At 38.0% G+C, this 27,059-nt stretch overlaps 1 protein-coding gene across 2 annotated transcripts; it reads left to right on the top strand.

The window, feature by feature from the left end:
* Nucleotides 1-740: 740 nt before the first annotated feature.
* Nucleotides 741-27,059, top strand: snap25a (synaptosome associated protein 25a). 2 transcript variants are annotated; one of them, XM_079832008.1, is made up of 8 exons: nt 741-1,066; nt 12,131-12,274; nt 13,767-13,808; nt 17,733-17,781; nt 20,134-20,251; nt 24,021-24,140; nt 24,319-24,463; nt 25,538-27,059. In XM_079832008.1, the coding sequence occupies exons 2-8, from the start codon at nt 12,203-12,205 to the stop codon at nt 25,604-25,606; spliced, it is 615 nt and encodes a 204-aa protein (XP_079688134.1). In that variant the 5' UTR covers nt 741-1,066; nt 12,131-12,202; the 3' UTR covers nt 25,607-27,059. The 2 variants fall into 2 exon arrangements, with proteins under 2 accessions (XP_079688134.1, XP_079688135.1); XM_079832009.1 differs by lacking the exon at nt 20,134-20,251 and adding an exon at nt 19,799-19,916 and having other exon boundaries at nt 946-1,066; nt 25,538-27,052.

The following is a 27,059-nucleotide window of genomic DNA, read 5'->3' as shown; positions in this document are numbered from 1 at the left end:
TAAGTAATAGCAGGCTATTAAGGAGCTACATATAAAACTTGTATATATAGTTTAGTTTAAACTGTATTAAAAATACATAAAATCTATTTAATTTTTGTGGCCTCATGGAATCTCCAGGACATATGCATGGTGGCATAAACTAACATCAAATTTAACGAATTATGAACACTAAAAATATGCCTTCTGACTATTTCAAGAGCACCTACTTCAGCTTTTGCAAGTCACTCTTCCAGTTTTTAGGTGTCCTTCCTGTAACAGTTTGTCCTGCTGGTTCAACAATGTTCTCCGGAGGGGTTTCCCTAATTAGCATGATGAGCCGTTCTCACATGACTTCCTGACATAAGTCAGTTTAACCTCATAAAGGGCATTGGAGAAAGTACGTAAAATATTTGTTTACCTCGTCGCATGCTACTCTCTGAGCAGAGCAAAATAAGCATAAGTGTGAAAATTCCTTTCCTGATTGGCTTGCAAGTTCTGCATTTGACCAATGGCTGAGACTGATCAGTCCATGAAGTGGTGACATGCAGTCAAATGCTAATGCCTGTTTAACATATTTAGGCATTAGTCAAACAAATGGCGTCTTATTGATTGAATAAATAAACTATGCGAAATTAAACAAGAATAAAAACTATGTGAGAGAAAATGTCACACATTCAGAAGGTAACAATATCCCCGTTGTCTAATCTCAACATGCTAATTCAAAAACAAGTGTGACATTTTCACTTTTTGCTTTTCACAGCAGACACAAAAGACCAAATTAGATCAGACGAGTTTTGTTGTTCTTGTCAAGTCAACATTCACATGCTGCTGCCAAACAATGTTTCACGGCAGGAGCGAAATTTTATTTGGGCCTCTCCTCCCCGACAGAGTTCTATTAAACGTCGGTGACGTCAAAGCGGACGCCATCTTTGTCGAGGGCAGAGTTGCTATCCATTGAAGACGAACACACACGCATTGCCGTTGCAGCAGCTCAGTCACTACAGAAGGGGGTTTGATGGTGGTTCGCTGTTAAAATTCGCTGACAGACACTTCATTACTGACGGTCGTCCAAAGACAACGGGATCAGGTAGGCTTTACTTAACGGAGGAGATGATAAAAAGGATTTGATTCATTCTTTTCTTCTTTCTTCTAAATGTGTTTGGCCAAAAGTGGCTGACTTTTAGTCGCAGCGCAGGCACGAGCAACAGTGGGTGTGTTTTTTGTCCAAATGCAGTGTGAAAACTGATGGTTAATTAAAATATATCAGTAGCCTTTAATTTTCGTGTCCGTTCAACGGATTGAATGTAGCCTAAGCTTGATTGTAGGATGTCAGATTTTAGGGATGACCATGTGTAGTTAAAACGCCTTTGAATCGTGTGTTGGATGCGGCACGATGTGGGCGGTTTCTGCGCTTCAGCACCCTGGACAGCGAATACGTTTCTGTCCTGAATTCACATCCAGCCTCTCCTCTGCAGCTAAAATTACCATTAGGCTTTATGTCTGGCAAAGTTTTGCGCATAGGCGCCATCTAAGTAAGGCTGATTTTACCAGATGTTCAACCGTTTTAAAAGGGCTCTGTTGAGGTTACAGCATTAGACCATTAATCACTGAAATGACAGAGGAAACTAACGCCTAGGTGTTTTATTTAGCAGCATCATTTTATCCAGATCGGCTCATCGCTTTCCTTGCCAGATTCACTTTATATAAGAATATAAACAATTAAGGTTTGATAGCATCGGGTGAAGATTTAACGAAAGTGATCAGCGATTGATAGCGGGGGGAGGTCAGTATGGCAAAATGCGACAGAGTGGTCGAGAATTAATGTTCGTGTTGCAGAGAAAGCAGTGTGGGGAAAGTGAGATGGGAGGATGCGGCGGTCAGACTTATTGAATGGAACCGACATATTCATTTTCTGCAGATTTTTCGAACCAAATAATCTCAACCTTGCCGTATGTAGCCTATGTGATGAGGCAGCGGTAATTATCGGTGCGTGTCTTCCTGGTGTTAGACGATGGGCGGGGGCTTGAGCAAAGACGAGCGGAGGCGGATGCTGGAGATACCCTCATTGACAATGATTCGGGCTCACGTATGATTAGGGGTGGCAATCTTAAAGAATTTCATGATTCCCTTGCCAATTTTTTAGTAGCTACTTTTAAGAAAAATATATTTGGGGGGAAAAGAACTCTGTTGCCAAAATATGAGATCATCAGACTTCGTGACTATCACTTATTAATATAATATTAATAATTAGGCTAATTAAGAATACTAAATATGGTAGCATATTTAATTTATTCATGTATTTATTTATTATTGATTACAGCTAAACTCATAAGGTGAAGCTACACGTTGTCGTATGAACAACCAGGTCTAGCCTGATGTTAACAACATAACAGTTTTTTTACTCATTTAATAAAGTGATCATTTCCTGTTCAGAAACAACTCCGACTGATTCGTAAGTGTGTTTGATTCACTTCAAAGAACTCATAAGAGTAATTTGGTCGCACTGATGGTTGATTCACTAACATTCGACTCGTAGGAATCTTTTTTTCTGGAATCAATCTACACAGGTCGCTCTGTAAGTTGTTCATTCACTAAAAAGAATCGACTCATAGGAATCATTCTGTCGGCTACTAACTTTTATGTTTTTTTTTATCTGGTTTATTTCTGTTCTAACCACATTGGCTGAAGTATTTCGCGCTCGAGAACCGTAAACGGGACTAGAATAGCCTAAATATCGAATGGTTCTCCAAACCCGTTGTATGCAGATTCAGTGATGCTCCGATACCCAGAGCCATCTTCTCCACATCCTCACGTGTTCTGGCTCACAGAATGTACCGCTTACACAATAGTATTATCGCGTGCGTAAAATCCCTACATTAACCGGATGTCCGTAACAACCCGAAATATCATCTAATCATCCGGTCAAAAATTCCGTGTGACTTGGGCATGTCAGGATACTGCAGACGAGCTCTTTTCCAGTCACGTGCCCTCATCTTGCACCTGCACATGCTGTGAAGCCACGGTATTGTTTAACATCACTCTAGTTTTTGGCCATAGGCTACTTCTGTTGTTGTGAGGTCAGTGAAAACGCATAGTGTTACTGACGCATATGAGCGACAGAAAATGATACTTTACTACAGTGAGTAGAGGATTCAGTTTCGCTTGTCCCGGTCTGTATTTGCCTTGCGGCGGTTGTGAGAGACAGGTTGGCACGCTTCTGTTGTTGAATCTGATGGTTTAATGCGGCTTATTATTGGCTTGACTGCAGAGCAGGGCGGCAGGGATGTTCCCCGAATAAGTGGTGACTCACGCGATACCAGACCACGATTCATCTTGATTTATCTATGCTCATTGCTACTTAACATATAAAGGTACCTAATATTAATATATTCTATATAATATAGCATGTCATATCAATACAATTTGAATTGTAGTCCACATATTCGAGATAAACAAAAAATATAGTCATTCATCCATAGGATTGTTACATGGGTTATTTATGCAAATTGATGGGTGAATAAGAATAAACAGTTGCATACAAATTCAAGCTTTATTAGATGTATTTTTGAACAGGACATGTTCACAAATTCCAGTTTTAATACATGGCTGAGTTCAGTCAGGAGTGATTCACTTAAATATCTCCTACAAACCAATTAATATGTCATTTGGAAATTGTTTCATCAAATCTTGACTCTGAGACAGCGATGTGCTTTGTTATGGTTGCGTCGATGTCTTGATTAATCACATACGCCATCATTGTATCAATGAAATGTTGTGATAGATGCAATGAAAAAAGAAAACCAGAAGCTTTACCAGTAGCTTATTACAGAAAATGATATGTTATATCTATCACCCTAAAGTCCTTGATTTCATATTCCTAATTACATATCGCCTATTAGCGCAAAATTGTTTTAGATTAAAGCACCAGCTGGGTAAAAAAATGGAAACTGATTTGCAAATCCTCAAATTAAAAAGAGCAGCTAGTCTTGGGGGACACTAAACATCTAGCAAATAATAGCATGGGCCCAAGTACGAAATGGCTACTGGATATTTCTGCGACAGTCCTACACAAGTGCACTTGGTTGAACACTCACAGATTGAAAATATAGACAAATGCGTCACAAGAGCATAAAAGACTGAAGACAGCTATGGATGAAAAGATGAGCAATAGGAAGAGGGGGGGGGGGTAATGTTGGTAGAGAAGAAGAAAGGCAGATAAGGGACGTCAGAGGAGGGTGGCTGAGGATGAAAGGAGACAAGACAAGATACCCCGAAGAATTAGCTTGTATGATGCATAATGACTGCAGAAAGAAGCCCCCTCATGGCAAACATCTCAGCCTGTAAGCTCTGCCCACACATGTGGGTTTCCCCTCCACCATCTATGAATATCAATGGTGCTGGAGGTTTCTAAGGGTGGGAAGAGAAGCATCATAAATCAGCATGAGGACTGACACTCTCCGCTCTCTGTGAACACCATTTTACAGAGGTCACAGTGGTTAATAAGTGCAGTCTTAAATTTACTTAAAAAAGTGAGATTAAGCAAAAGGATTAAGAGCTAGCTGCTGTAACTTACTGTAGTTTGTACTTGCCACATAATACTGAAGGAACTGAACTGTCTCTAGTTTTTGAAAATGCTCACATAAAACTCCTAACCTCATATTTGTGTTTGTTATGATGTGGAAATAGATGTGAGAATGTCGTCATGCGCTTGTTTAAAGTACATGTGGATTAAAATCCGAATGCGTTTTGCTTTTGCATGGTCAATATGACTTCCCTTAACCTGTGTCATTTGTCTTTCATAGGCATCTTAATGTTTGTATCTTATCAGATGGACTTTTAATGAATTTGCAAGCTGTCATTGTGATGGCATCTGTTCATTTGCTCATAGCTGCAGTCTGAAGCCATTTTAGAATTGTAGCTCTTTCGGAGTAGTGAGAGTTCATGTCATGAAGTTTTCTACCGTTGGTGCACATATAAGAGGCGCTGCATATAAAGGCACAGATTGATGAGCTCATGCAGATGATTCATTCTTTCTCAGTTTACACGATTAGACAGTCCGGTTCCATTAAAGTGGAATCGTATTTCAGTATTAAGCAGCATGCTATAGTAAACGCTATTTAGAAATTCAATATTAGCCTTTGCTTCATGTTTGCATATTTCTTTTGTGGATTATTTGACTGTTGACCCATGTTTGAGATGCCAAACAGTAATTTGATAATAATAAACACTGGCTCATTTAAATAATTCAATAGTATGGAGAAAGACAAATTTGCTATAGTTAAAGTTTTGCTGTATGTATATTCACTCTTTGCTTGTCAATCACTTATGTTTCTCATTCAGAAAAAAAACCCAGTTTGTATTGTCTGTGCGTGTCCATGCATACGCAGACATTTTGATTTTGTGGCATTCACTATTGTTGATTATAAATATACCAGAAATAAACCTTTCGATGGTCATGCAGTGAATATACATTTCATTATATATCATTATGAATATCTTTTCTTTCTTTTATTTTGGCAAATTTTTGTAGCAATATATTTATTGTTCCAATCCAGATTTAAAGTGCCCTAAATATTTGTTTTGTTTTGGCATTAAATATTTTGAAATCTTTTAACCATGATACATTTACTTGCAAAATTGCATGAGATATTAAGACTAAAAATAATTAGCTAATGTGGTAAGAAAAATATAATCAATATATATATTCTCTGAACACAAATACTTATATACTATATATATATTTATCTATAGATATCTTAAAATATCTAAAAAAAAAAAAAAAAAGGTAATCAATCATTAGCTAGTGCTTTCAAAAATAAATTTGAAAAGACGTCATTAAATTGAAGTGTTTTACTTCCTTTAGCTAAATGTACCTCTAGGAAATAGAGTGGTGCAGGGATGACGTCAAAAACCCGGAAGACTAATTTACCACTGGTTCCCGTCAGATTCTCCAATGGATTATTATAATGAGTAAAATAAAGTCTGTGGTAAGTTGCCGATACTGGGACGCTTTGTTTTACACACACACACAAATTTTAAAGCTTTTTTTTATTTTTATTTACATGTATGTTTCTGAAAAGTAACAAGATTTGGGGTGTGAGTGTGTGTAGTTTACATTGTAGAACAAAATGTCCAAGTATTACCACCCTATGTTTACCACACACCTTATTTTGCACATAAATTGAAAAAGCCCATTTGCCATTAGTCTACAAGATTTTGACGTCACCCCTGCACCAATCTATAGGTAAATAAATCTGTTAATCATGTGTTTCTATTGAGCAAATGCTTTTGGCCGCTGGATCCTGGGCTTCTTAATTGATTTTGAATGTCTGTTGTTTATGACTCCTCAAATATTGAACACCTGCTGATGCTATCATTCAGGTGTCATTTTTTTCTGTTCTTTCTTGAGACCTCCCACCCCTCCTGTCTGATCAACAAAACAAATGCCACAACCACATGATACCATCGGTGCAGTTTATGAGATTTTCATATAAATTACCTTTGATGGCACCCAATTCGCCTTTGATGCAATTTGACTTTGCTGCAGCGTCTGTTGTTGAAGAGGCATATTATGTAAATGCAATAACAGGACGCCAATCAATAATAAGACTGGCAAAGAAATAGCAGTTGAAAACAGATCTTCTGCAGGTGTGAGGATGTCTGAATGTTGTTGTTTTAAATGGGTCTGTTTCTATAGAATATTTTAAAAAAGATGGCTGCACTCACTCTCATTCCTCTGCCGCTTTCTGATGATCATTTCTATGAAGCTGCAATAAAAATGTGAAGGTCACACTCAAACAGACTGCATAGCCAGCCGTCCAATCCTTGCCCTGTCAAACTCATCACTCGTCATATCGCCAAGAACCTTGGAGCCAGATGGGGAGGCGAGGGAATCAGGGTGTTGGGTGGGGAACACAGTGTCTGCTTTAATGGCCGCGTTATTAATAAATCCATCCCGGGGCTTCCCCATGAGTGGGAGTTTACAGGCGATTAGAAGGGAGGGCTCTGACTGCAGAGGACCTGATGCTGTTGCTGCAGAGCTGAACACAAATGGGCTTTTGAAATGGACTCTATTGCCTGTTGGCTGTTGGATCCCTGCTAAATCACAAGACCCTTCAACCCAATGTAAAATGGGGGATATAGATGAGGTTCTGAGGCTACTGCAGTCATTTATGGTGCAGCAACATGAGTGCGTAGTATAGATTCTGCTATGAAGAATACTCAGTATGCAGCCACATGTATAATTTAGATCAGTACTAATGACCGCCACAGATCACAAGCCTAATGATTTTTTGTTGGAGAGTACATGGTCTGTTCCTGTGAGATTTGCTGATTTTCTTTTTCTTTTTTTCTTGATGCAAGAAATTATTTTGTGGCGTTCACTATTTTTGATTATAAATATTCCAAACATTGACCTTGCAGTAAGTTTCCATTTTATTTTATTATTTTAATTTATTTGTTCATTTATTTAGTACTTTTCACTATGCTTATTGTTCCAAAGCAGATTTTTTTTTTTTTTTTTGCCCGACCAAAAAAAAAAGTCGCTTTGCATTGTCAATACAAGATCTTGAGCAAAAGTTGATGCACCTCTTTATGGAAATTATCATCAATATATATTTTCATCAAGAGGTGCATACGTTTTTGGTCAAGATCTTGTATTGACAATGCAAGAGTCCAGCACTCTGTAAAGTCTCCTCCAGCACATCCCAAAGACTTTCAATGAATTGAAGGTCTGGACTCACAATTTGAGCCTGATGCATCTTGACATTGTCATCCTGGAATATTGCCAATATGTGTCTTCCTACGTGGTTGTTAAGAAATAAAAAGCTACACACTCCAACAATTAGGGTTGCAATAATGATCCAATCATTGACTCTTAAGCATTTGCCTAGCAGGCAAACAGTTTTACCGGGCAGTGTATTAAAAGGTTTTTAAACAAAATTTAATTGAGAAAATTGCATGAGATAATAATACTCGTTTTCAGACACTCTATCTCAGTTGATTTTCCATACCCCATTGGAATTTATTTTTTGATAGTTATTTTAAGCATAAATAACACAATTTAGTAAAACATAATTAAAGGGAGCCGGACAAGCCAGACCCACATCAAGATGTTGGGTCTGGGAGCTCACTATTGGCAGGGCTCAATCCGAGGGGCGGGATAAACGGTTGCCTTTCAGGACCGCGGCAATGATCACGATGTGATTGGCCTGACCAGAGTTTGGTTTTTCCAACTCGCAAGTCAACGGAGAGTTGCTAGACTACCCTGGCTGCAAATTAGATTTGCTGCCGCTAGGGTTCGTCTAGATTTCTAGGCTAGCTTAAAGGGATAGTTGACCCAAAAGTGAAAATTTTGTCATCTCTTACTCACCCTCACGTTGTTCCAAACCTGTATGAGTTTCTTTCTTCTGTTGAACACAAAAGAAGATATTTGACAGAATGTTAGCAACCAGACAGTAGAAATTTTGACAAAATGAGATGCAGATGAGAAGGAAACTTGGGAGGAACTCTGGAGAAGCCCACCTCCTCAGGCTGGTGGTGGAGTCTTCCTAATTCTCGACAGTATAATCAAATTTGAACTAGATTGTGTTGCAGCAGAGGTCTTTCCATCTTAAAATTAATTTTCCACATGGTTTACATGATTATATGTAGTATTTCTACATATTATATACATGATGTGTATAAGGAGTGTGAACAGTAAGAGTTTAGGGCACAAGTTAATAGAGCTCTGGAATCACTCCACGCAATCCTCCACTCAGGAGGAAGGGAACTGATGCTATTAATCACTGCTCATGAGAGGAGGGGGCGGCATCGCTCAGGCCTGTCCTCCTCATTTGGTCGTATTGCCTTGTGAATAATAAGCCATAGTTTACAGGTGGCTGGCTCTATCCGTTACTCCACGGCTTTCAATCAAGGACAGGGCACGGCTGGAGACAGATGGAAGCATTAATGAACTCAGAGACCTCTTTAAATAATGCATCGCCTGCTGCAGTTTATATTTTACATTTGTTCAGCTAAACGTAACAAACTGTTGGCGTGCATTTTGTGTGATTTTTCTAGCTATGCAACTTTCTGATGCATTCAGTATGTTTGAATTTGGTTTGAAGGCCATGTCAGATGTCCATAAAGCATAAAAGGTAGCGAAATGAGTAACAAATGGCATATGGTTTGAGTTTCTGTCCTTGCGTTTGTGAATAAGGATTCTCTTGGAGATTTTAAAACATGTCAAGCTCAATAACTCGCTCTACGAGAGTCAATCTGTTGCAACATACATAACACTGTTGAGGGGAAATACCATAACCCGATTTCAAAGGTAATCTCGTAAAACACGTCTGTTTCGCCTGGCTCAGAGATTTAGAGGTCAGGCATGATAAGTTCATTCCGTTCGAGGGGATATAAGGTGAAGATGGCGTTCAGCGAAGCATGTGAGGAAAAAAAGAGCTACGTTTTGGAGGAGGACAGTTTTTGTGTGGTAACTGAAGTGCTGCAGTGAAGGGAGAGGCTGCATGTTTGAGGAGAGAAAACAAAATGGCAGCCCGAGACGGAGGATGAGTGAGCGCGCACACACACATGCACACGCACACGCACACGCACACACACACACACACACACACACACACACACACACACACACACACACACACACACACACACACACACACACACACACACACACACACACACGCACACACACACGCACACGCACACACACACACACACACAGCTATTCTAAAAGAGCATGTTTGAACCATAGAGCTTCCCATTGTCTTGGTAAACAAACATACAGCTACACACAATTTCCAGTAGCCAAATCAATAATTATTGATCAGTAGCCTATTTCAATAAGAAACAACTCGTTATGTTTACTGCTTTTAGAGGCATCACGGTAAAACTTTCATTTCAGAGGTCCAAACGTTAGTCCAATCTAATATTTTTTTCTCATTTTTTAAAGCAAAAATTCTGCTAGATGTTTCATTGTCCCTCCCACTTTAAAATGCATTAAGTCCAATTTAAATGTGATGCTCAAAAATGTAATTCTATATATCAGTGATTTATTTTAATGGCTAGATATCACAACGTATGTAAATACATTAATGCGGTACTCTTTGCACATAATTATAGGCCAGTCTTGAAAGGTTGAAGCCCTTGCATTGCTTTATTTGCATTGCATTTTTTCCAGTTTACCAGTATTCATTTCTTGTAATCCGTGTCCATTCTTTGTTTATAATTTACACGTTTGCATAGTAATGTTCTGAAGAGATGCACACAGGTCTCATTATATGCACATTCGACTGCCTCAGAATTTGCATGGTTTGTCTGCCATCATTTAACAAGCACAAAATAATGACAGCCATCAATTGAACAGGAATGAGAGCACGTACATATTTGCATTGTTTTTCCTCTATATTTAATGACTGACAGTGCACTGGAAATATTATAGAAAAAGGTTACTACTACCTAATGCATTATTAATAACCCTGGGATATAGGCAACAACTACAATTATTTTAACCTGAAAGCAGATGTGGAAAAAAAAAGAAAAAGAAAAATAGAAATTAGAGAGCACCTGCTAACAAGTCAATAATTGAGGGTTCCATCTGCTCAGTTCTTTTTTTACTTTCTTTTTACATCGTTTAGGTTTAGCTAGCCTACAATCCAAAGGACTGCTAATAGTGTCATTCGTATTCATAATACGGCAAATAACATTATGTATGCTCAGTTAAAAAATGAGAAGTTAAAAGATGTGGAGGGAGAAGCAAATTAAATGATTGTTTTTCAGCAGTAAGGAACAGCGTGGAGGTAGAGTAAATTAACAGAAAACATGAGTCCTGAGGTTTCACTGGCCTAGTTAAGACAATTTTCCAACGTTGTTTTGCTTTTCCACATGAGAAAAAAAAAAGAGATAGCAAGGCACCTCTTTGTTTTGGCCCATCATTTTTCCTCTGGGCTGGTCTCTCAAATTGTGCTCAACCTTTGGGTTGTTTCAAGAATACCGCCGCAAAGAATTCTCTACGGCTGTCATTCACTGACCTGACATTTTTATGCACTCATCAGAATCTGAATGAGTTCATTCATCAGAGGTTGAGCGAGGACATGTGAGAGACGTTTCTGTATTAGTTTGTTTCACTGGCACCAGCTAGGGCACCGTGACATATGATGCCATACTGCAAATTCATCAAAAACATGTTTCTACTACCCTGAGAGAGCTTGCATCAGTACACAGCCTGGGTGATGGGTCAATCAATTTAAGATTGGTGCTCCCTGATCTTTAACCAAAGCAGAAGATGACATTCTCTTGTGGAGATGGGAGTGTAATATTGGAGCCTTTAGTCTTTGGAGTATTTCACTGTAAAAGGTCAGGCAGGCGTGTTAAATTTAATCGCTTGAGTACAATTATGCAATTAATAGAAGCAGTATCGCTTTTTCATGCCTGCTTGGAATTCATTGGGATTTTTCACTGATCATTTTGTGGATGGCTGAGTTGGAGATATTTGAAAAATATCAAAAAAGATTTTTACTGAAGTTTCTGCTTAAAACACATTTAAAAATGCCTGGGCAATATCTGGTCTGGTTTTGCAAAAACATGTTTTACTTTTGGCTTTGAATAAGGATTGAAGCTCACATGCGTGTGCAGTTTAACACGCACTCACAATTATTCACTAAGCTGTTCTTATTAGACCTCTTGGGATATCTTGTCAAGCCAGTCTTTTCAGGAATATATCTGTCAAGCTCACAGTTTCCGTGACAGAGGAGGGAATCATTTCTCCTGGTACACCCAGAACCTCAGGGAAGAATTTAATCAGCTAAACACAGCAGCCACCACATCGACGCTATTCGAAAGAGTGTACGAGAGGAGGCGATGGGTTCCTTAAAAGAGCAGAGCAGACAATGTCCTACTGTCCATTTCATGACATTTAATTAGCCTATGTAAATGAAATGGCTTTATTAGCTGAATAACTCTATATCGGCCCTATGAATTTATCATTCATGGTTTTTTTTTTTTTTTTTTGGTGCTTATGGGTCTTAGAAAAGGGAGAGTTTAGGATGAGTATATTGTCTTTGTTAATTCTTAAATCTGGATGACACACTTTATGATTCGAGTGAGCTCCATTGTTTAATTTTTTCCTTTTCTCTATGTCCAATTCTTTCAGCTTCCCCCAGACTTCCAGTAAAGCCCACTCTTCCCAGTTGGAGACCAGCTCCACCCAGCACACCCAGCAGCCATGGCAGACGATTCGGATATGCGCAATGAGCTCTCAGACATGCAGCAACGTGCAGACCAGCTGGCCGATGAGGTGAGGACATTCACTTTCTGCCTTTATGCTACACTCACATGAACAACAACCATCAAACATCAACTGACTGCAACCAACATGTACCAACAAGCAACAAATGTAGCGCCAACTACGAAGTCAAAATGGAGCTTTGTGCAACAATAACGTGTATTCTGATAATGATGAATGTAGATGAGTATACAACTTTTTTTTTTGTTTAAAAATGCATTCAGCAATAAAGAAATTAATAGTATTTTTTTAATCATAAACAATCAAAATAGAGCTTTGCTGCAGCACTGATGTGTTTTTGAGTACCGAGCCAAGTGGTACTGAAATGAATAGCAATTTTGTGAAATTGTGAAAACAATCATGTACACTCACATGACATGAAGACTCCAGTCACATCATGGAGGCGGCCATGTTGGCCAGCTGATTATTACTTGGTCACTTCCTGTTATTGGCCACTTCTACAACTGAACACATTTTTTACAACTTTTTTACGTGATGCTGCATGAATGCCACTAGTCAGAGACTAAAAAATTATTATTTAATTTGCTTAGTCATCTGTTTAGTTGAAGCAGTCATTAAATTTGTTTGGCTCTTATCCAAGTCACTGACACAAGTTAATTATTTCATGTCTTTATGCTCTGTTGATTGAGGTTCGGATAAATTGCTGTAATTTATGCTACAGATTTATTTATTTGTACACAGCTTGTTCTGTGGGCCGTGACTGTGAGATGTCAGAGTCCATATGTGAATGTGTGTGTGTGTGTCATGTGGAGGGAGGTTCACCTGCACTCTGCCTTACATAACGCTGCAGCATTTGCTGTGTGTGTGTGTGTGAGAGAGCTGGGGGTGGCGCCTGTGTGTTTGCAGCCTGATGGAGCTCCTCTCTGCCGCCCCACGCTATGATTCTCACAGCTGAGCAGAATATTAAAACACAAACAGCACACTGCAAAAATGTCCTCCGGCCTTCTGATCTACTGAGATATGAATTCAAAATATCCAGACATCCAGTCCATGATATTTGTGTGAAAAATGCTGTAGATTTACATATTTTGAAATATGTTTGGTATTTGAAAGGTTTAGTTGGAAGAAAGAAAAAAGGAATTTGTTCAGCTCAAATGTTATTGAAGCACATTTTTGAGACGGGAACATTTTTAAGGTGTCATAATGGTGGATGGCCTAAGGATATAGATTTTGAAAGGAGAGATGAATAATGTTCTGACTTGGTGCCTCAGAGCACCGACCAGTGAGACATTATTTCACACAGATTGTTTATTAAGCATTTAAACAATAAAGCATAACTAGTTCAGTCATTGAACACTGCAAATTGTATTTATATTTGTTAAATGTATTGGCACAGAGGCGCTGTTAAGAACATCCATTGATTATTTATTGATTATAGTGTGTGTTAAAAATCCTCCCACACACACTACAGCTTGTGGAGGTTTTTTATCTCTGTCAGTTCCTAATGAATTCCGGTTTTAACATCTTTTTCCTCCCCCCACAGTCGCTGGAGAGCACTCGCCGTATGCTGCAGCTTGTGGAAGAGGTAAGAGAAAGACGCTTTATTACATTTATATTATATATTTATTCATATTTATTATATTTCTAATCAAAAATGTCATCTCACTTTTCTGATCACAAATGTTTAATATATGATCTGGCATAATCTCTGTATATTCATTACCATTCAAAAGTTTGGGGTCAGTACGATATTTTTAAAGAAATTAATACTTTTATTTAGCAAGGATGCATTCAATTGATCAAAAGTGACAGTTCTGTCAGGAACACTATCGTCGAAGATGATTGATAATTAGCATATACACGATCAGGCATAATATTGTGTTGGTCCTCCTTTTGCTGCCAAAACAGCCCTGACCCGTCGAGGCATGGACTCCACTAGACCCCTGAAAGTGTGCTGTGGTATCTGGCACCAAGATGTTAGCAGGAGATCCTTTAAGTCCTGTAAGTTGCGAGGTGGGGCCTCCATGGATCGGACTTGTTTGTTCACCACATCCCACAGATGCTCGGCTGGATTGAGATATGGGAAATTTGGAGGCCAAGTCAACATCTCAAACTCGTTATTGTGCTCCTCAAACCATTTCTGAACCATTTTTGCTTTGAGGCAGGGTGCATTATCTGCTGAAAGAGGCCACAGCCACCAGGGAATACCGCTTCCATGAAAGGGTGTATGGTCTGCAACAATGCTTAGGTAGGTGGTACGTGTCAAAGTAACATCCACATGGATGGTAGGACCCAAGGTTTCCCAGCAGAACATTGCCCAAAGCATCACACTGCTTCCGCCCGCTTGCCTTCTTCCCATAGTGCAGCCTGGTGCCGTGTGTTCCCCAGGTAAACGACGCACACGCACCCGTTTTGTACATCGACAAAAGAAAACGTGATTCATCAGACCAGGCCACTTCATCCATTGCTCCGTTGTCCAGTTCTGATGCTCACATTCCCACTGTTGGCACTTTCGGTGGTGGACAGGGGTCAGCATGGGCACCCTGACTGGTCTGTGGCTATGCAGCCCCATACGCAACAAACTGGAAGGCACTGTGTATTCTGACACCTTTCTATCAGAACAGCATTAACTTCTTGAGCAATTTGAGCTACAGTAGCTCGTCTGTTTGATCGGACTACACGGGTCAGCCTTCACTCACCACGTGCAACAATGAGCCTTGGCCACCCATGACCCTGTTGCCGGTTCACCACTGTTCCTTCCTTGGACCACTTTTGATAGATACTGACCACTGCAGACCGGGAATACCCCACAAGAGCTGCAGTTTTGGAGATGCTCTGACCCTGTCGTCTAGCCATCACAATCTGGCCTTTGTCAAACTCGCTCAAATCCTTACGCTTGCCCATTTTTCCTGCTTCTAACACATAAACTTTGAGGACAAAATGTTCAGCCTAATATATCCCACCCACTAACAAGTGCCGTGATGAAGAGATAATCAGCGTTATTCACTTCACCTCAATAATGTTATGCCTGATCAGCGTAGTTTGGATTGGTGGTATGGTTTTGTTCTGGCCAAGAACTCCCTGCACATCCATGCAGCCTAGCATGGATGCGCAGGGAGAGCAGCGAAAACCCCCCCTTCGGGTAAACAGAACAGAACCAACATAATGCATTGTATTGCAGATATCATTAATGTCAATATTTAATGTACAACATAATTTGGGAATTTAGCCTGATTCAAGGGGAATCAGAATGCCAATCCTGACTGATGAGAGGAGGAGCTGGGGATGGAGGAGGGTAATTAGCTCCGGAGAAGCGCGATAGCTGCTGATAATACTGAAGGAGCTTATACATGTATGCTGTGATAGACATTGTATTCCTATAGGTAGGCGTAGATCAGCTGACAGTCAGCTGATGCGAGCTTGACTAACGTGACCTGCCAGAACTAACGCTTCGCTTGATTTAAGGCTTTAACATTGTTACACAAGGTTTGTACTTTAAATAAATGCTTTTCTTTTGAACTTTGTATTAAAAAAGTTTCAGTTGCCATAAAAAAGTTATTTTAAATTGCAATAATATTTCACAATTCTACTGTTTTACTGTATTTTTGATCAAATAAATGCAGACTTGGTGAGCATAAGAGACTTTTAAAACTACTTTTACATTTATTCATTTAGCATTTAGAATTATATTCCATTTCCAGGGCTGTTGATTCAACATGTTTAACAAATCCAAAAGCGAATTGCAAATGAAATGTACTACATTAACATATTAAATTGACAGCCATAGAAAATGAACATAATTCTATGGTAAGAAGTAGATCAATATAAGAATGAGAAGGATCCTAATATCTAATTTGATAATTCTTGTTCTATCATGAGAGCTTTAGTCTTCAGACAGAGCTGAGTACAAGCTGGGCTTGACTATTCTAGGCTAGATGGGTTGAAGGTGTTAGTTAGAGAAAGAGAAGAGAGGTGTGTATAGCTGAGCTGTGATGAAGTCTCCACGGCATATCTCAAGGTCATAATGATAATCACAAGCCATATCTCTGCAAAGAGCACCTCGCCATGTCCATTACTGGCAGATCAGGGAAGCGATAAGTCGCCTCTGAGTTGACAAATAGACAAGTCGCCTGAGGACTCAGAGGCTGACAGACTGATAGACGGAAGAAAACAGGGAGAGGGAGGGTGCACACAAATCAGGAATATGTCTCGGTCGGGTCTAAGAAACTGTCAGCTTATACCAGCCGTTTCATGTTCTAGTTAGACTAATCAAATGTTCTCGGCACTTATAGACGATCAGCAGTTTTCCTGCGTTAGGCCAAAATGGAGGTAAATCACATTCATTATTTATACTAGTAGAAGCATTGAGTTTGTTCCAGGCTTTTACTGCTGCGTGGAAATTCAGCGGTTTATGGCACAAACAAATTAATCCCCAAGGATCCATTTAGGGCACATTGTGATCCCATCCGGAAGGAGGGGGGGTGCTGCTTCATGTCCTGCTGATTTATGCACCACCGAGCCTTACGATTATTCCAAATATCGATATCCCGTTCCCCTCAAAGCGCTGAAGCTGCACTTCCTGAAATATGTCACAGCTGCTTGTTATTTTCCGAACACCAGGAAAAAAACGGCACAGTAAATTTTCCTCGCCGATCATTAGGTTCACGGAAAAAGTCATATTTTGTAAGTGTTGGATGAGATCTGGGATGCCAGTGACCAAATAGTGATGGACGCGGGTTGCTCAAAGACGTTTCTCATTAAAGACCAGCACAGTGGGAGCTGATTTATAACCCAGACCTTTGCAGGGCTCTATTAAAGGACTTCTATAGCAAGATATGAATTGGAATCTGTGAGAACATCTGTATTGGCCTTTACGCTAATGTCCCTTAATATTTTTTACTGGGGTTTGGGAGGAGTATGTGTCCTCTGTACGAGTGTAACTCGCTTTAGAAGCTTTAATGAAGTGCCAGATGATTTGTCGTCGTATTAATAAGCTCACCAAATAGTGTGTGCTAAATCTGCCCTCAATAAGAGGAACGAAAAGGCATCGCTCGTTGTGTATAACACCTTCAATGAGACCACACTGTATTTGTTGCATTGCCTAAATGTTTGACTGTACTCCAACACTCATTTATACTCTTAAACAAACAAGTTTTTTTGGCTCAATCCGATCATGTTTCAGCAGAATATTTTATTGATGGATCACGAAAGCTCAGAAACTACTCTAAATAGATTCTCTCTCACATTAGCGCAGAGTGCATTTACGAACTATATTGATCAGGGCTTTATGCTCCACAGTAATTAGCGTCTGCTTATTTAGTCAAAGAAAAGGGAGAAGAACATTATGCAATTTGAAATGTCACTAGCACAGCCTAAAAAGATGTCTTTCTGTAGACTGCCTCTGGAATGAGCTTTGTGTGCTGAATCTCACCCCTTTTTCTTTTTCCTTTATTCTCCATGCATTTCACCCTCTTTTCAACTCTTCTTCACCGTGGCTCTTGACGCATAGAGTAAAGATGCTGGTATCAGGACTTTGGTTATGCTGGATGAGCAGGGAGGTAAGTGTGGAAGTGCTTTAGATGATGACAAAACAATTTTCTTCCATTCTTGGCACATTAATCTTTGAATAAAAATTGTATATGTGTGTTAGCTTTTCATATAAAATTTGAATATGCCAATGTGCCATTGTAATATGCAAATATAGTATGTTTTATAAATTGATTTTTAGCTTTATCTCTGATTTTTTTAGTTAATTCAGTTGCTTAGCGCATAAAGCAATTACAGTCATTTCTGTGCAATGCAATTTTGATTTCTTCTGCTTTTTCTGAAGTAACTCTAAATCTTTCACCCTTTTGCTAACACACTTTTCTCTTTAATTTAATATTCTTTCAATATACTCGTTTACCAAATTAACAGGACTGGCCACTGCAACTGTCCATTTAAAATATATTCACAGTTCAGTTTTAAAAAAGTAGTTGCCATCACATTAGTTTTTTTAGGCCAGCTTGTAACAATACAAGTTCAAGAAAACAAATAAAGCAACGATCGATTTAGCTGGTAATGACAAATGACGCTCTTCCCCATAGACTGCACTAATACTCTTTTGTATAATCCCTGGCATAATGCTAATATGATAGAAACCAGATATGAAATACTGTAACAGTGTCATTTCAATCAGTAAAAAGTCATAGTGCGCCATCATACGAATCGGCAAGGCTGTAACCAGCTTTCTCCCATGTTAAAAAAGCACTCGGTTAGCTTGTTTGGCTTAGTGTGGTTTTAAAAACGACATAATTGCCCTTGCTTTAAGCGTTAGCTTCTTAGAAGCCCTCTGATTGGCTCCTGTGTGTGAGGGCCCCCTGTCTGCAGCCAGTAATTAGTCTTTTCATAAGGGGAATGAGATCTCACTCCTTCATCCCCTCAAACTGCGGCCTAAAGCCTATTTAAATGAAGCTCTCAGCCCAAAGGTGACACTAAGCTCTAGCTTTATCAAGGAACGAGGTATGTCAAAAGTTCATTTTCTTGTTTTAAATGAGAATGTATAGAATGTTGACACAAGGAAATGAATCATATTTAGGTTAATTTGCTTTGCCTAAATGAAAGTGTCTTTGAATGCCAGGGATTAAACAAACGCAACTGATGTGGTAGGCTTGTTTCCCTCTTGAACCATTCCCAGTTTGCCTCTCTCTTTCCTGTGAATGATACTTTCACTAAACCTCTTAACAATATCGAACACACCCTGTGTGCACGACAAACATGCCAGACTGCATCACCACGGGTCACCCAGCACCTCAGCCATATCATCCCCTAACCACACAGACAAACAAACCATAAGCTGCACCCTCTTCCATTGTAACGAGAAGAAAAAGAGAAAAACGAGGCTGTCCGCTTCCAGCCACTAAGCCTTGAGAGCGATCAGGGCAGTGTTTCATTCTGCCCCAAGGTCTAATTAAAGACACAGTGTCGCCCTCCTGCAGTGTCCCTTGTGGGAGACTCTGTCTGCTATTGGCCGATGGAATCAAATTCAAGTTTTCCAAGTGTTAAATGTGAAAGTCAACGTAAAGTCATGCGAAAGACTTCCGTAATGTGACATATTTTGAGTGATAAGGATAATAATGAGTAAAAATGGGGCTTGACTTGATTTGAGTTTGCAAAAAACATCAATTAAAAAACTTAAATAAAAATAGCTATTTGACTACTGGTTAATACTATCTAACAGCCTCAGTGATGTCAGCAGGAAACTTTTGGAATAGGGATTAAAAAGACACTTTTTAATCTCATTTCGTTCCTGATAAATCCAGAAATGTGCATTAGGAAAGAAAATAGGGTCCGTTTTGATTTCATGTTGACCGATGCATATTTCGATTAATAAAGGATGAAGTCTTGCTATTTGAACTCTTTCCTAACTCTTTTTTTTTTTTTTTGCATATGTAGGTTCACTCTAATGCATGCGTCCCCTCTAGATGCATTGAACAATATCGCATCCAGTTCAGCAGTGCTCATTTCTCATATATTCTTGTAAAACAAGGGCCAGTCAAATTCATTCCACTGCTGTCATCCCTTTGTCCTGACCAGAACAACTCGATCGTGTTGAAGATGGCATGAACCATATCAACCAAGACATGAAGGAGGCCGAGAAAAATTTAAAAGATTTAGGGAAATGCTGTGGCCTTTTCATATGTCCATGTAACAAGTAGGTACTGACCTATGTGGCAGACGGATCTTACGTATGTGGTGGCGTCCGTTTTTTTTCCCCCTCCCTTTATTTTGAGTTTCCTTTTGTCACAGTGACTGTCTGAAGTTTTGTCTTCTCTTCTTTGTCCTCTCTTTCCTCTTTCTTTCCTCCCTCCTTTATTTTCCTGACACCTGCTCTCGTTCTGTGGGGGATAAATTACTTGTTGTTTAATCAGAGCAACTGGAACGCATCGAGGAGGGAATGGACCAAATCAATAAGGACATGAAGGATGCAGAAAAGAATTTGAACGATCTAGGAAAATTCTGTGGTCTTTGTTCCTGTCCATGTAACAAGTAGGTGCTGCTTGCCTGCCTGCCTGCCTGCCTGCCTAAAAATAAATCTTATTCAGAGGCCTGTAGTCAGGCGTGCCCAGGGTGGCTCGCCAAGTTCACAACCCATGATCCTAAGCACAGCATGGTCACACATGCTCACAAAAGTAAAGCAGCCCGATAGCCTTTGCTCTGGGTCCTTTGATAGACAGTTTATCAATGAAATGTATGAATATAAGGCATGCTGCACACCTCAAAGCCAAGTCAACATATTAATGAACACTAAATCAAACCACTAAAACTGCATGGATGTGCCAAAGTTGAGCTATAAGTCACTAAACACAGTCGCAATACAAATGAATAGAAAATACTGAATACTATATTTAAATTTGTATTACCTCAAGTATTATAAATTATTATTCAATCCTTTCCAGTCCATCAAGATTAGTTAACATAAAGCATAAGTGATGCACTCATCATTTTGAGTCGTTTGTGTAGAAACATGATTATTATTCAAACACCTTGACTGTTTTGTGTTTTAAATGAGTTTTAATGATTCAAAGTCTTCAAAGTATGCACATTTTAGAACGAATGAAAATTATAGATGGCAGGGCCATAACCACCACAGGCATTGTCCAATATTTGATATTTCTTAATAGCTGTTGCTCTCCATTACACACTGCCCTGTTTGTTGCTAGGATGGAAGACATTTCAAAAAGTTACATTTGTATCTTTCTGTTCTGCCTCGGCGATCTAACACTGCTCGTCAATGTCAAAATGATGGCCAATCAGATCAAAGAAGGCGGGGCTTAATGGTCACTGAAGATTAGTGTGAATTCAATAAACATTTAATATTTGACAACTGTTTTACGATAAATATGTTTAACGACCCACAGTAACATACATACTAACAAGAGTGAACGTGTGCATATTTTTTTTTAAATATTTTGGATTACTTCACAACTTTATAAGCTATAATTAGACCTAGAACAACTTTTACCATTCTTAATTATTCTTTATTCCCTTAAATTCTTATTAATAATCTAATTATTTAATTTATTTAAATAAATAAAAATAAAAAACTTTGGTCCCCCCAATGTTCAAGACAAGGTTACGGCCTTGATGGCGTTTTGGCGCTCAGTAATGGTGTTATATATCACTCTGTGACTGGCTCAACGCGAGCGAATGATCGCGTCTATGTTGTTACTACTATTTATAAGCACGAAAAACATGAATGAACATCAGAGGGCATGTTGAAAGATATAGTGCAACTTACTGAAATGTGTCATCTGTCGTGTCATCAGCGTTGTAACCGCAAAAAAAAAAAAACCCACGTCAATAAAACACAGTCAGCGGGTAAACATGTCACGTGAGGTTACTTCAGGAAACGTCCAGACTAGAGGATCATATCGCTAAAATTGTAAATATATTGTACACTATATTTTAAATGCGTTATATTTTATCTGAACTGTTATATTTATGTCTTATTTAATGCATGTTTGAATGAATTCCATCCAATTTTTTACCGACTCTATTTAAAAGATTAGCTATATATCTAACAGTTTGGAACAGAAACATCATAATTATATCTTTAGAAAGCACTTTCCTGTTTCATTCAATGCATACAATTAAAAAATATGTTTCTTGGTCAAAATGACTCAAAATGATAGAGTAGCTTACATATAGGCTATATAGACCTATGTTAAAAGACAGCTATTTAACAGGCTATCTGCTTGAACATGTATAGGCTAAGCATCTAGCTTTTTTACAACTTTGAAAGCACATCCATCAATGCTACCTGTATGACTGCAATAGCATGTCCCCGAATGCCAAATGCATGCTTGTGCATCTCTTGCTAATGATGGTACTGACATTGCTGCTATTTGTTAATGAGCAATAATGCATAGTAACATTGCTGATGACCAACTCCTACTGAAAGTCATTCAGATGATCTAAGCCCGTCTCATTTATGTTGGCAGGGATAGTTCGGCAAAGAACAGGACACACAGTCCAGTCTATAGCCGCAGTACAGTGGAGAGAGCCAATGCTTTTGCTGGTTCCCCAAGGGGAGCAGACGAGATCTAGGTCAGACAGAGAAAAAGATACAGTGCAGATATTCAGGGCTCTTTTTTTTTAATGTGACAGCCTGTCATAAAGTCCCGGACTGATGCAGAGGCACAAATGAACCCAGTGCGCTCAGGGAGGTTGAATTTTAGGTCAGATTGTGTGGTTCGCATTGAACTCAGTTTATAGTTTTATCAAAATTACCGTCACTTTTTAAATAAAATATCTGATTTTTAAAAAAATCAAATTACATTTTTAGTAGATTATTTTATAGTTGAACATTTGCAGCATTTGAACATGATTTTGCAGAATATGTAAGGAAAAATAAGATATTCAAGGTTATAATATATTTTATAGGCATTATTTGCCAGTTTGAGTATTAACTGCTCCTTCACATTAGATAAAGCTCAACATGCTGTTTAGAGAGAGAACGGAGGGAAGGCAGCCGGGGGAATTGTAGCTTTAGTCCGTCTCTATAAATAATACTGCAGTGGGAGGCTTGGCCATCTCTCTTTAGATAAATCAAGAAATTAGAACTAAAATCCTGATCAACAACTCACAGCAAGAACTACGGTTGAGGAATAAAACTGCCTTGTTTATGCAAAAGATGCAATCTAAATTCATGTCTAGAATATATAAATTAAGTTTATGATTTTCTTGATGCTATTAGAATGAATTCAAGAATGTCATATTGATAGACCATTAAATAAAATAGTCTGCAGTGGAAATTATGATACTGCTTTTAGTCTTTACATGGGCTTTGCTCATGCTTTTGTTTATTGGGTAGCACTTTATTCATCTTAATTTCAACATTTACTAATAGATTATTCAAAGTTGTATGTTAATTAGTTAATGCACTAACCTGAACAAACAATGAACAATTATATTTTGACTAAATAACAAAAATTAAAAAATGTTTTAAAAATATATTGCTTATTGTTAGTTCATGTCAGCTAATGCAAATGGAAGCTTATTGTTAAGTGTTACCAATTATTGTTGTTCTATACCTCGTCTCTGAATGATCAGAAGATCCCAGTGGCATGTCTACAACAATAAATAGTAATAATCATAATAACTTCTTGGCATATTTGATAAGCTTGCATTGGATAATTGGTGTGTAAAAGGCTATAATTAGCAATAATTGAGTCATTTGTGGCTCTGGGCTAGCAATCTCATAACAATATGGATCTGTCATTGCTTTTCTTTCATTATAATATTAATTTTAACACATATTTAAGAGTCGGAAACACCGAGCTGAGAGGTGGCCAATGAAAGGGCAAGATAGGATGCGCTTCTCTTCCTCCAGTTTCTTTTCTGTTGAAGTTATTTACACTTGTCTCCACTGATGTGGCAGTCCTGTTACTCTGTGTTGTCTGTCGCCATGGCCTGTGTTCTTTGTTATTTGTCATAATTTGAGATGGGGACAGCTCATGTGCCATGGGGCGGGCAGAAGTGACCTCCGAGTCCCATTTCTCTTTTTTTATAAATGGCTATCCGCCTCTATTTACGTCCCCCATTTTCAGAAAGGTATGTGTCTCAGCATCAAGTACATGTATGTTATATGTCCGCAGGATATAGCATTACAAATTGAAAAGCCCCTAGGAGAATGAGCCCATCCCTGTTATGCTTGCCTGGTAATCCATGTTTGTTGTTGATCTGTGGACACACTGCTGCTGATATGGAAGTGTCCGGTTACCCTAGTGCTCACGCTTCCCCCGACTCTGTGCAGAATGAAGAGTGGAGCCAGCAAGGCCTGGGGAAACAATCAGGATGGAGTGGTAGCGAGCCAGCCTGCCCGCGTGGTGGATGAGCGTGAACAGATGGCCATCAGCGGAGGCTTCATCCGCAGGTGAGACGCCCAGGATTCCAGGACACCCAGTCAAGAGGGGTAGCTTTAAGAGAGAGGTTTAATTGTGTAGCCAAAGCTCAAATAAAAGGCTTTAAGAGGTCAAATTTATAGATAGCCCGTCTGTGTGTATGCTTTGAGAAATTATTGAAGTGACATTCTACCGTGTTTGTGGGTGCAGGGTAACGGATGACGCCAGGGAAAACGAGATGGATGAGAACTTAGAGCAGGTGGGAGGCATCATTGGTAACCTGCGCCACATGGCCCTTGATATGGGCAACGAGATTGACACCCAGAACCGCCAGATCGACAGGATCATGGAGAAGGTATGGATTGGCTCTCGAGGACATTTTCCCCTGTTGGGTTTTCCAATGATAAAACGGAAACCTAAAGTGCCGTTTTAAAAGTCAATTCAACAAATTAAGAGTTGACATGAATATCTATTTGCAACACGTTTGACTTCCATAACATAAATAATTGGGAATTACTAAATTAATATTTATTAATATTACTAAATGTTGTATTTTGTGATATATTTTATATATAATTAAAATATTAAATAAAATATCTAAATGTATTTTATGATACGTTATATATAAATATATGTACTGTATATATATATATATATATATATATATATATATATATATATATATATATATAAATATAATTAAAAAGACAGACTTTAACATAAATAATTGGGATTTACTATTAAAAATTTACAAACATACAAATTATTAATATTGCTAAATGTTGTATTTTGTTATATATTTTATACATAATTTGAAATATTAAATATCTAAATATATTGTATTAAATTATGTGACGTTATATATACATTATAAATATATATACTGTGTATATATATATATATATATATATATATATATATATATATATATATATATATATATATATATATATATATATATATATATATATATATATATATATATATATATATATATATATATATATATGCACTGAATTTTTTATATATACAATATGATATTATTTTGATTAAAAAGAAAAACTGTTTTATTTAATGTTGACTTCCATAACTTAATTGGGAATTACTAAAGTAATATTTGTTAATATAACTAAATATTGTATTGTCATATATTTTATATATAGATTATTTATTGTACATTTTATATATAAAATATATTATTTTGATTACAGATTAAAAAGCCAAACTTTTTTTGGGGGATATATAATGATTAGAATATTCATTAATAAAATAAATAGGGTCAGTTTATGTTGATTTTTTAAATATGCATCTCTCTCTCTCTCTCTCTCTCTCTCTCTCTCTCTCTCTCTATATATATATATATATATATATATGGTTAGATTTAAATGAATTCATCTTTGCTAATAAAGCGCTGTTTGGTCTATTTCAGGCTGATTCCAACAAAACCAGGATTGATGAAGCCAACCAGAGGGCCACAAAGATGCTGGGCAGTGGCTAAACCTCTGGTCTGCCTGCTTTTACCAACCATGCAGTTTGTCATAAGGCAATGCGCTTATCATGGTATTTACCTTCTAGGTTTGCACACATGCACATATCACTCGGCCCCCGTTGTAAATGTCGTTCTATGTGTCGTCTGTCAGCTTTTTCAATGATTGTCCTCGTAAAATGATTTCTTATACTCTGTATCATTCTTTCCAAAGGTTGTATATAGTGCTGACTCGATGGCTCTTGCTCACTTGTGAAGTTTTTAATTCTCTTTATTGCCTGTATACATATATGTATGTATGTATACATATAGCCTATCTGCTTGTATGTGTATACATATAGCCTATGTGTATATACATATATATATATATTGAATTTTTGCTGGAGGAACTATATAGGAATGCTAAACAATCTGTCTTTCCTTTTCAGTATATCTCAGTATCGTCTTGGTAAAACTGTGTCACACCACTCAGCTACTGTCATGCTCCTTATTTTGATGTTGTCATGACAATGAAAAATGGGAAAAAAAAAAAAAGATTTTGCAAATGATACCAATACAACAAGCACTTACAATCAATGTCTTTAGTTCATATCCCTCATCACAACCATAATCAGTTACTGTTTAGATGATGTGCAACTAGATTCTGTAGCTGTAGTAGTAAAAACATTGCATTCCAAGTGATGTGAATTGTGCGTTATGCATGACAAATGGTAGATCTTAGCGTCTTATAAATAAAACCTGTTTTAAAAATATGACAAAAAAAAATTCTATAAATCATGGCAGTAGCAAAATTGACAAAAGCATGCTCAGTATTAGGACACAGTGGAACGTTCCATATTACTGCAAGTTTGCAATAGTGCCACCATTTCAGTCGATGATATATATTTACAGACTGTGACCTTTGTTGTACAATAATGCAAAGTGACTTAAAGAGGAAATGTGATGGGAAACGAAACCAACGCTGGTGTGGTGGTCCTGCAAAAATGACTTGTTTTCTAAAAATGAATATGCAGTTTGGTGTAGAAAATGATGTTCTGAAAGGTGGGGACTGGTTGTTTACTGTATCATAGGTTTTGGATGCTCTGAAAAAAAATAAATCATTTGCAATGTAAAGCAAAGACACATATTTCTGAGAGAACTTACTTTTATAAGATGACTGTATCCTGTTAGTTTACTTTCCCCGTGTGGTTTGTTATTGGTAAAAAATAATCCATAACAAAAAAAAAAAAAAGGATTTTTTTGTTGCTTCTGTACTTAGAGCTATGCACACCAAATCACTAAGATGTTGAATAGTTATTATAAGAAGTCAAATAAATACCTTACCTGAATGACATAGGTTAAACTGTGAGATTGATGTCCTCAACGCATGTAATATTAAAACTCCCTCTGTATCCTGTCAGTCTGTGAAGTGGTTGACATTTTGTAGCTAGCTGAATTGATTAAAAGTAATAAACCCCTAATCGCT

The sequence above is a fragment of the Gobio gobio genome (genome assembly GCF_949357685.1).
Source record: "Gobio gobio genome assembly, chromosome: 12".
In the NCBI taxonomy this organism is placed as follows: Eukaryota; Metazoa; Chordata; class Actinopteri; order Cypriniformes; family Gobionidae; genus Gobio; species Gobio gobio.
This window is presented reverse-complemented; position numbering and strand designations above follow the sequence as displayed.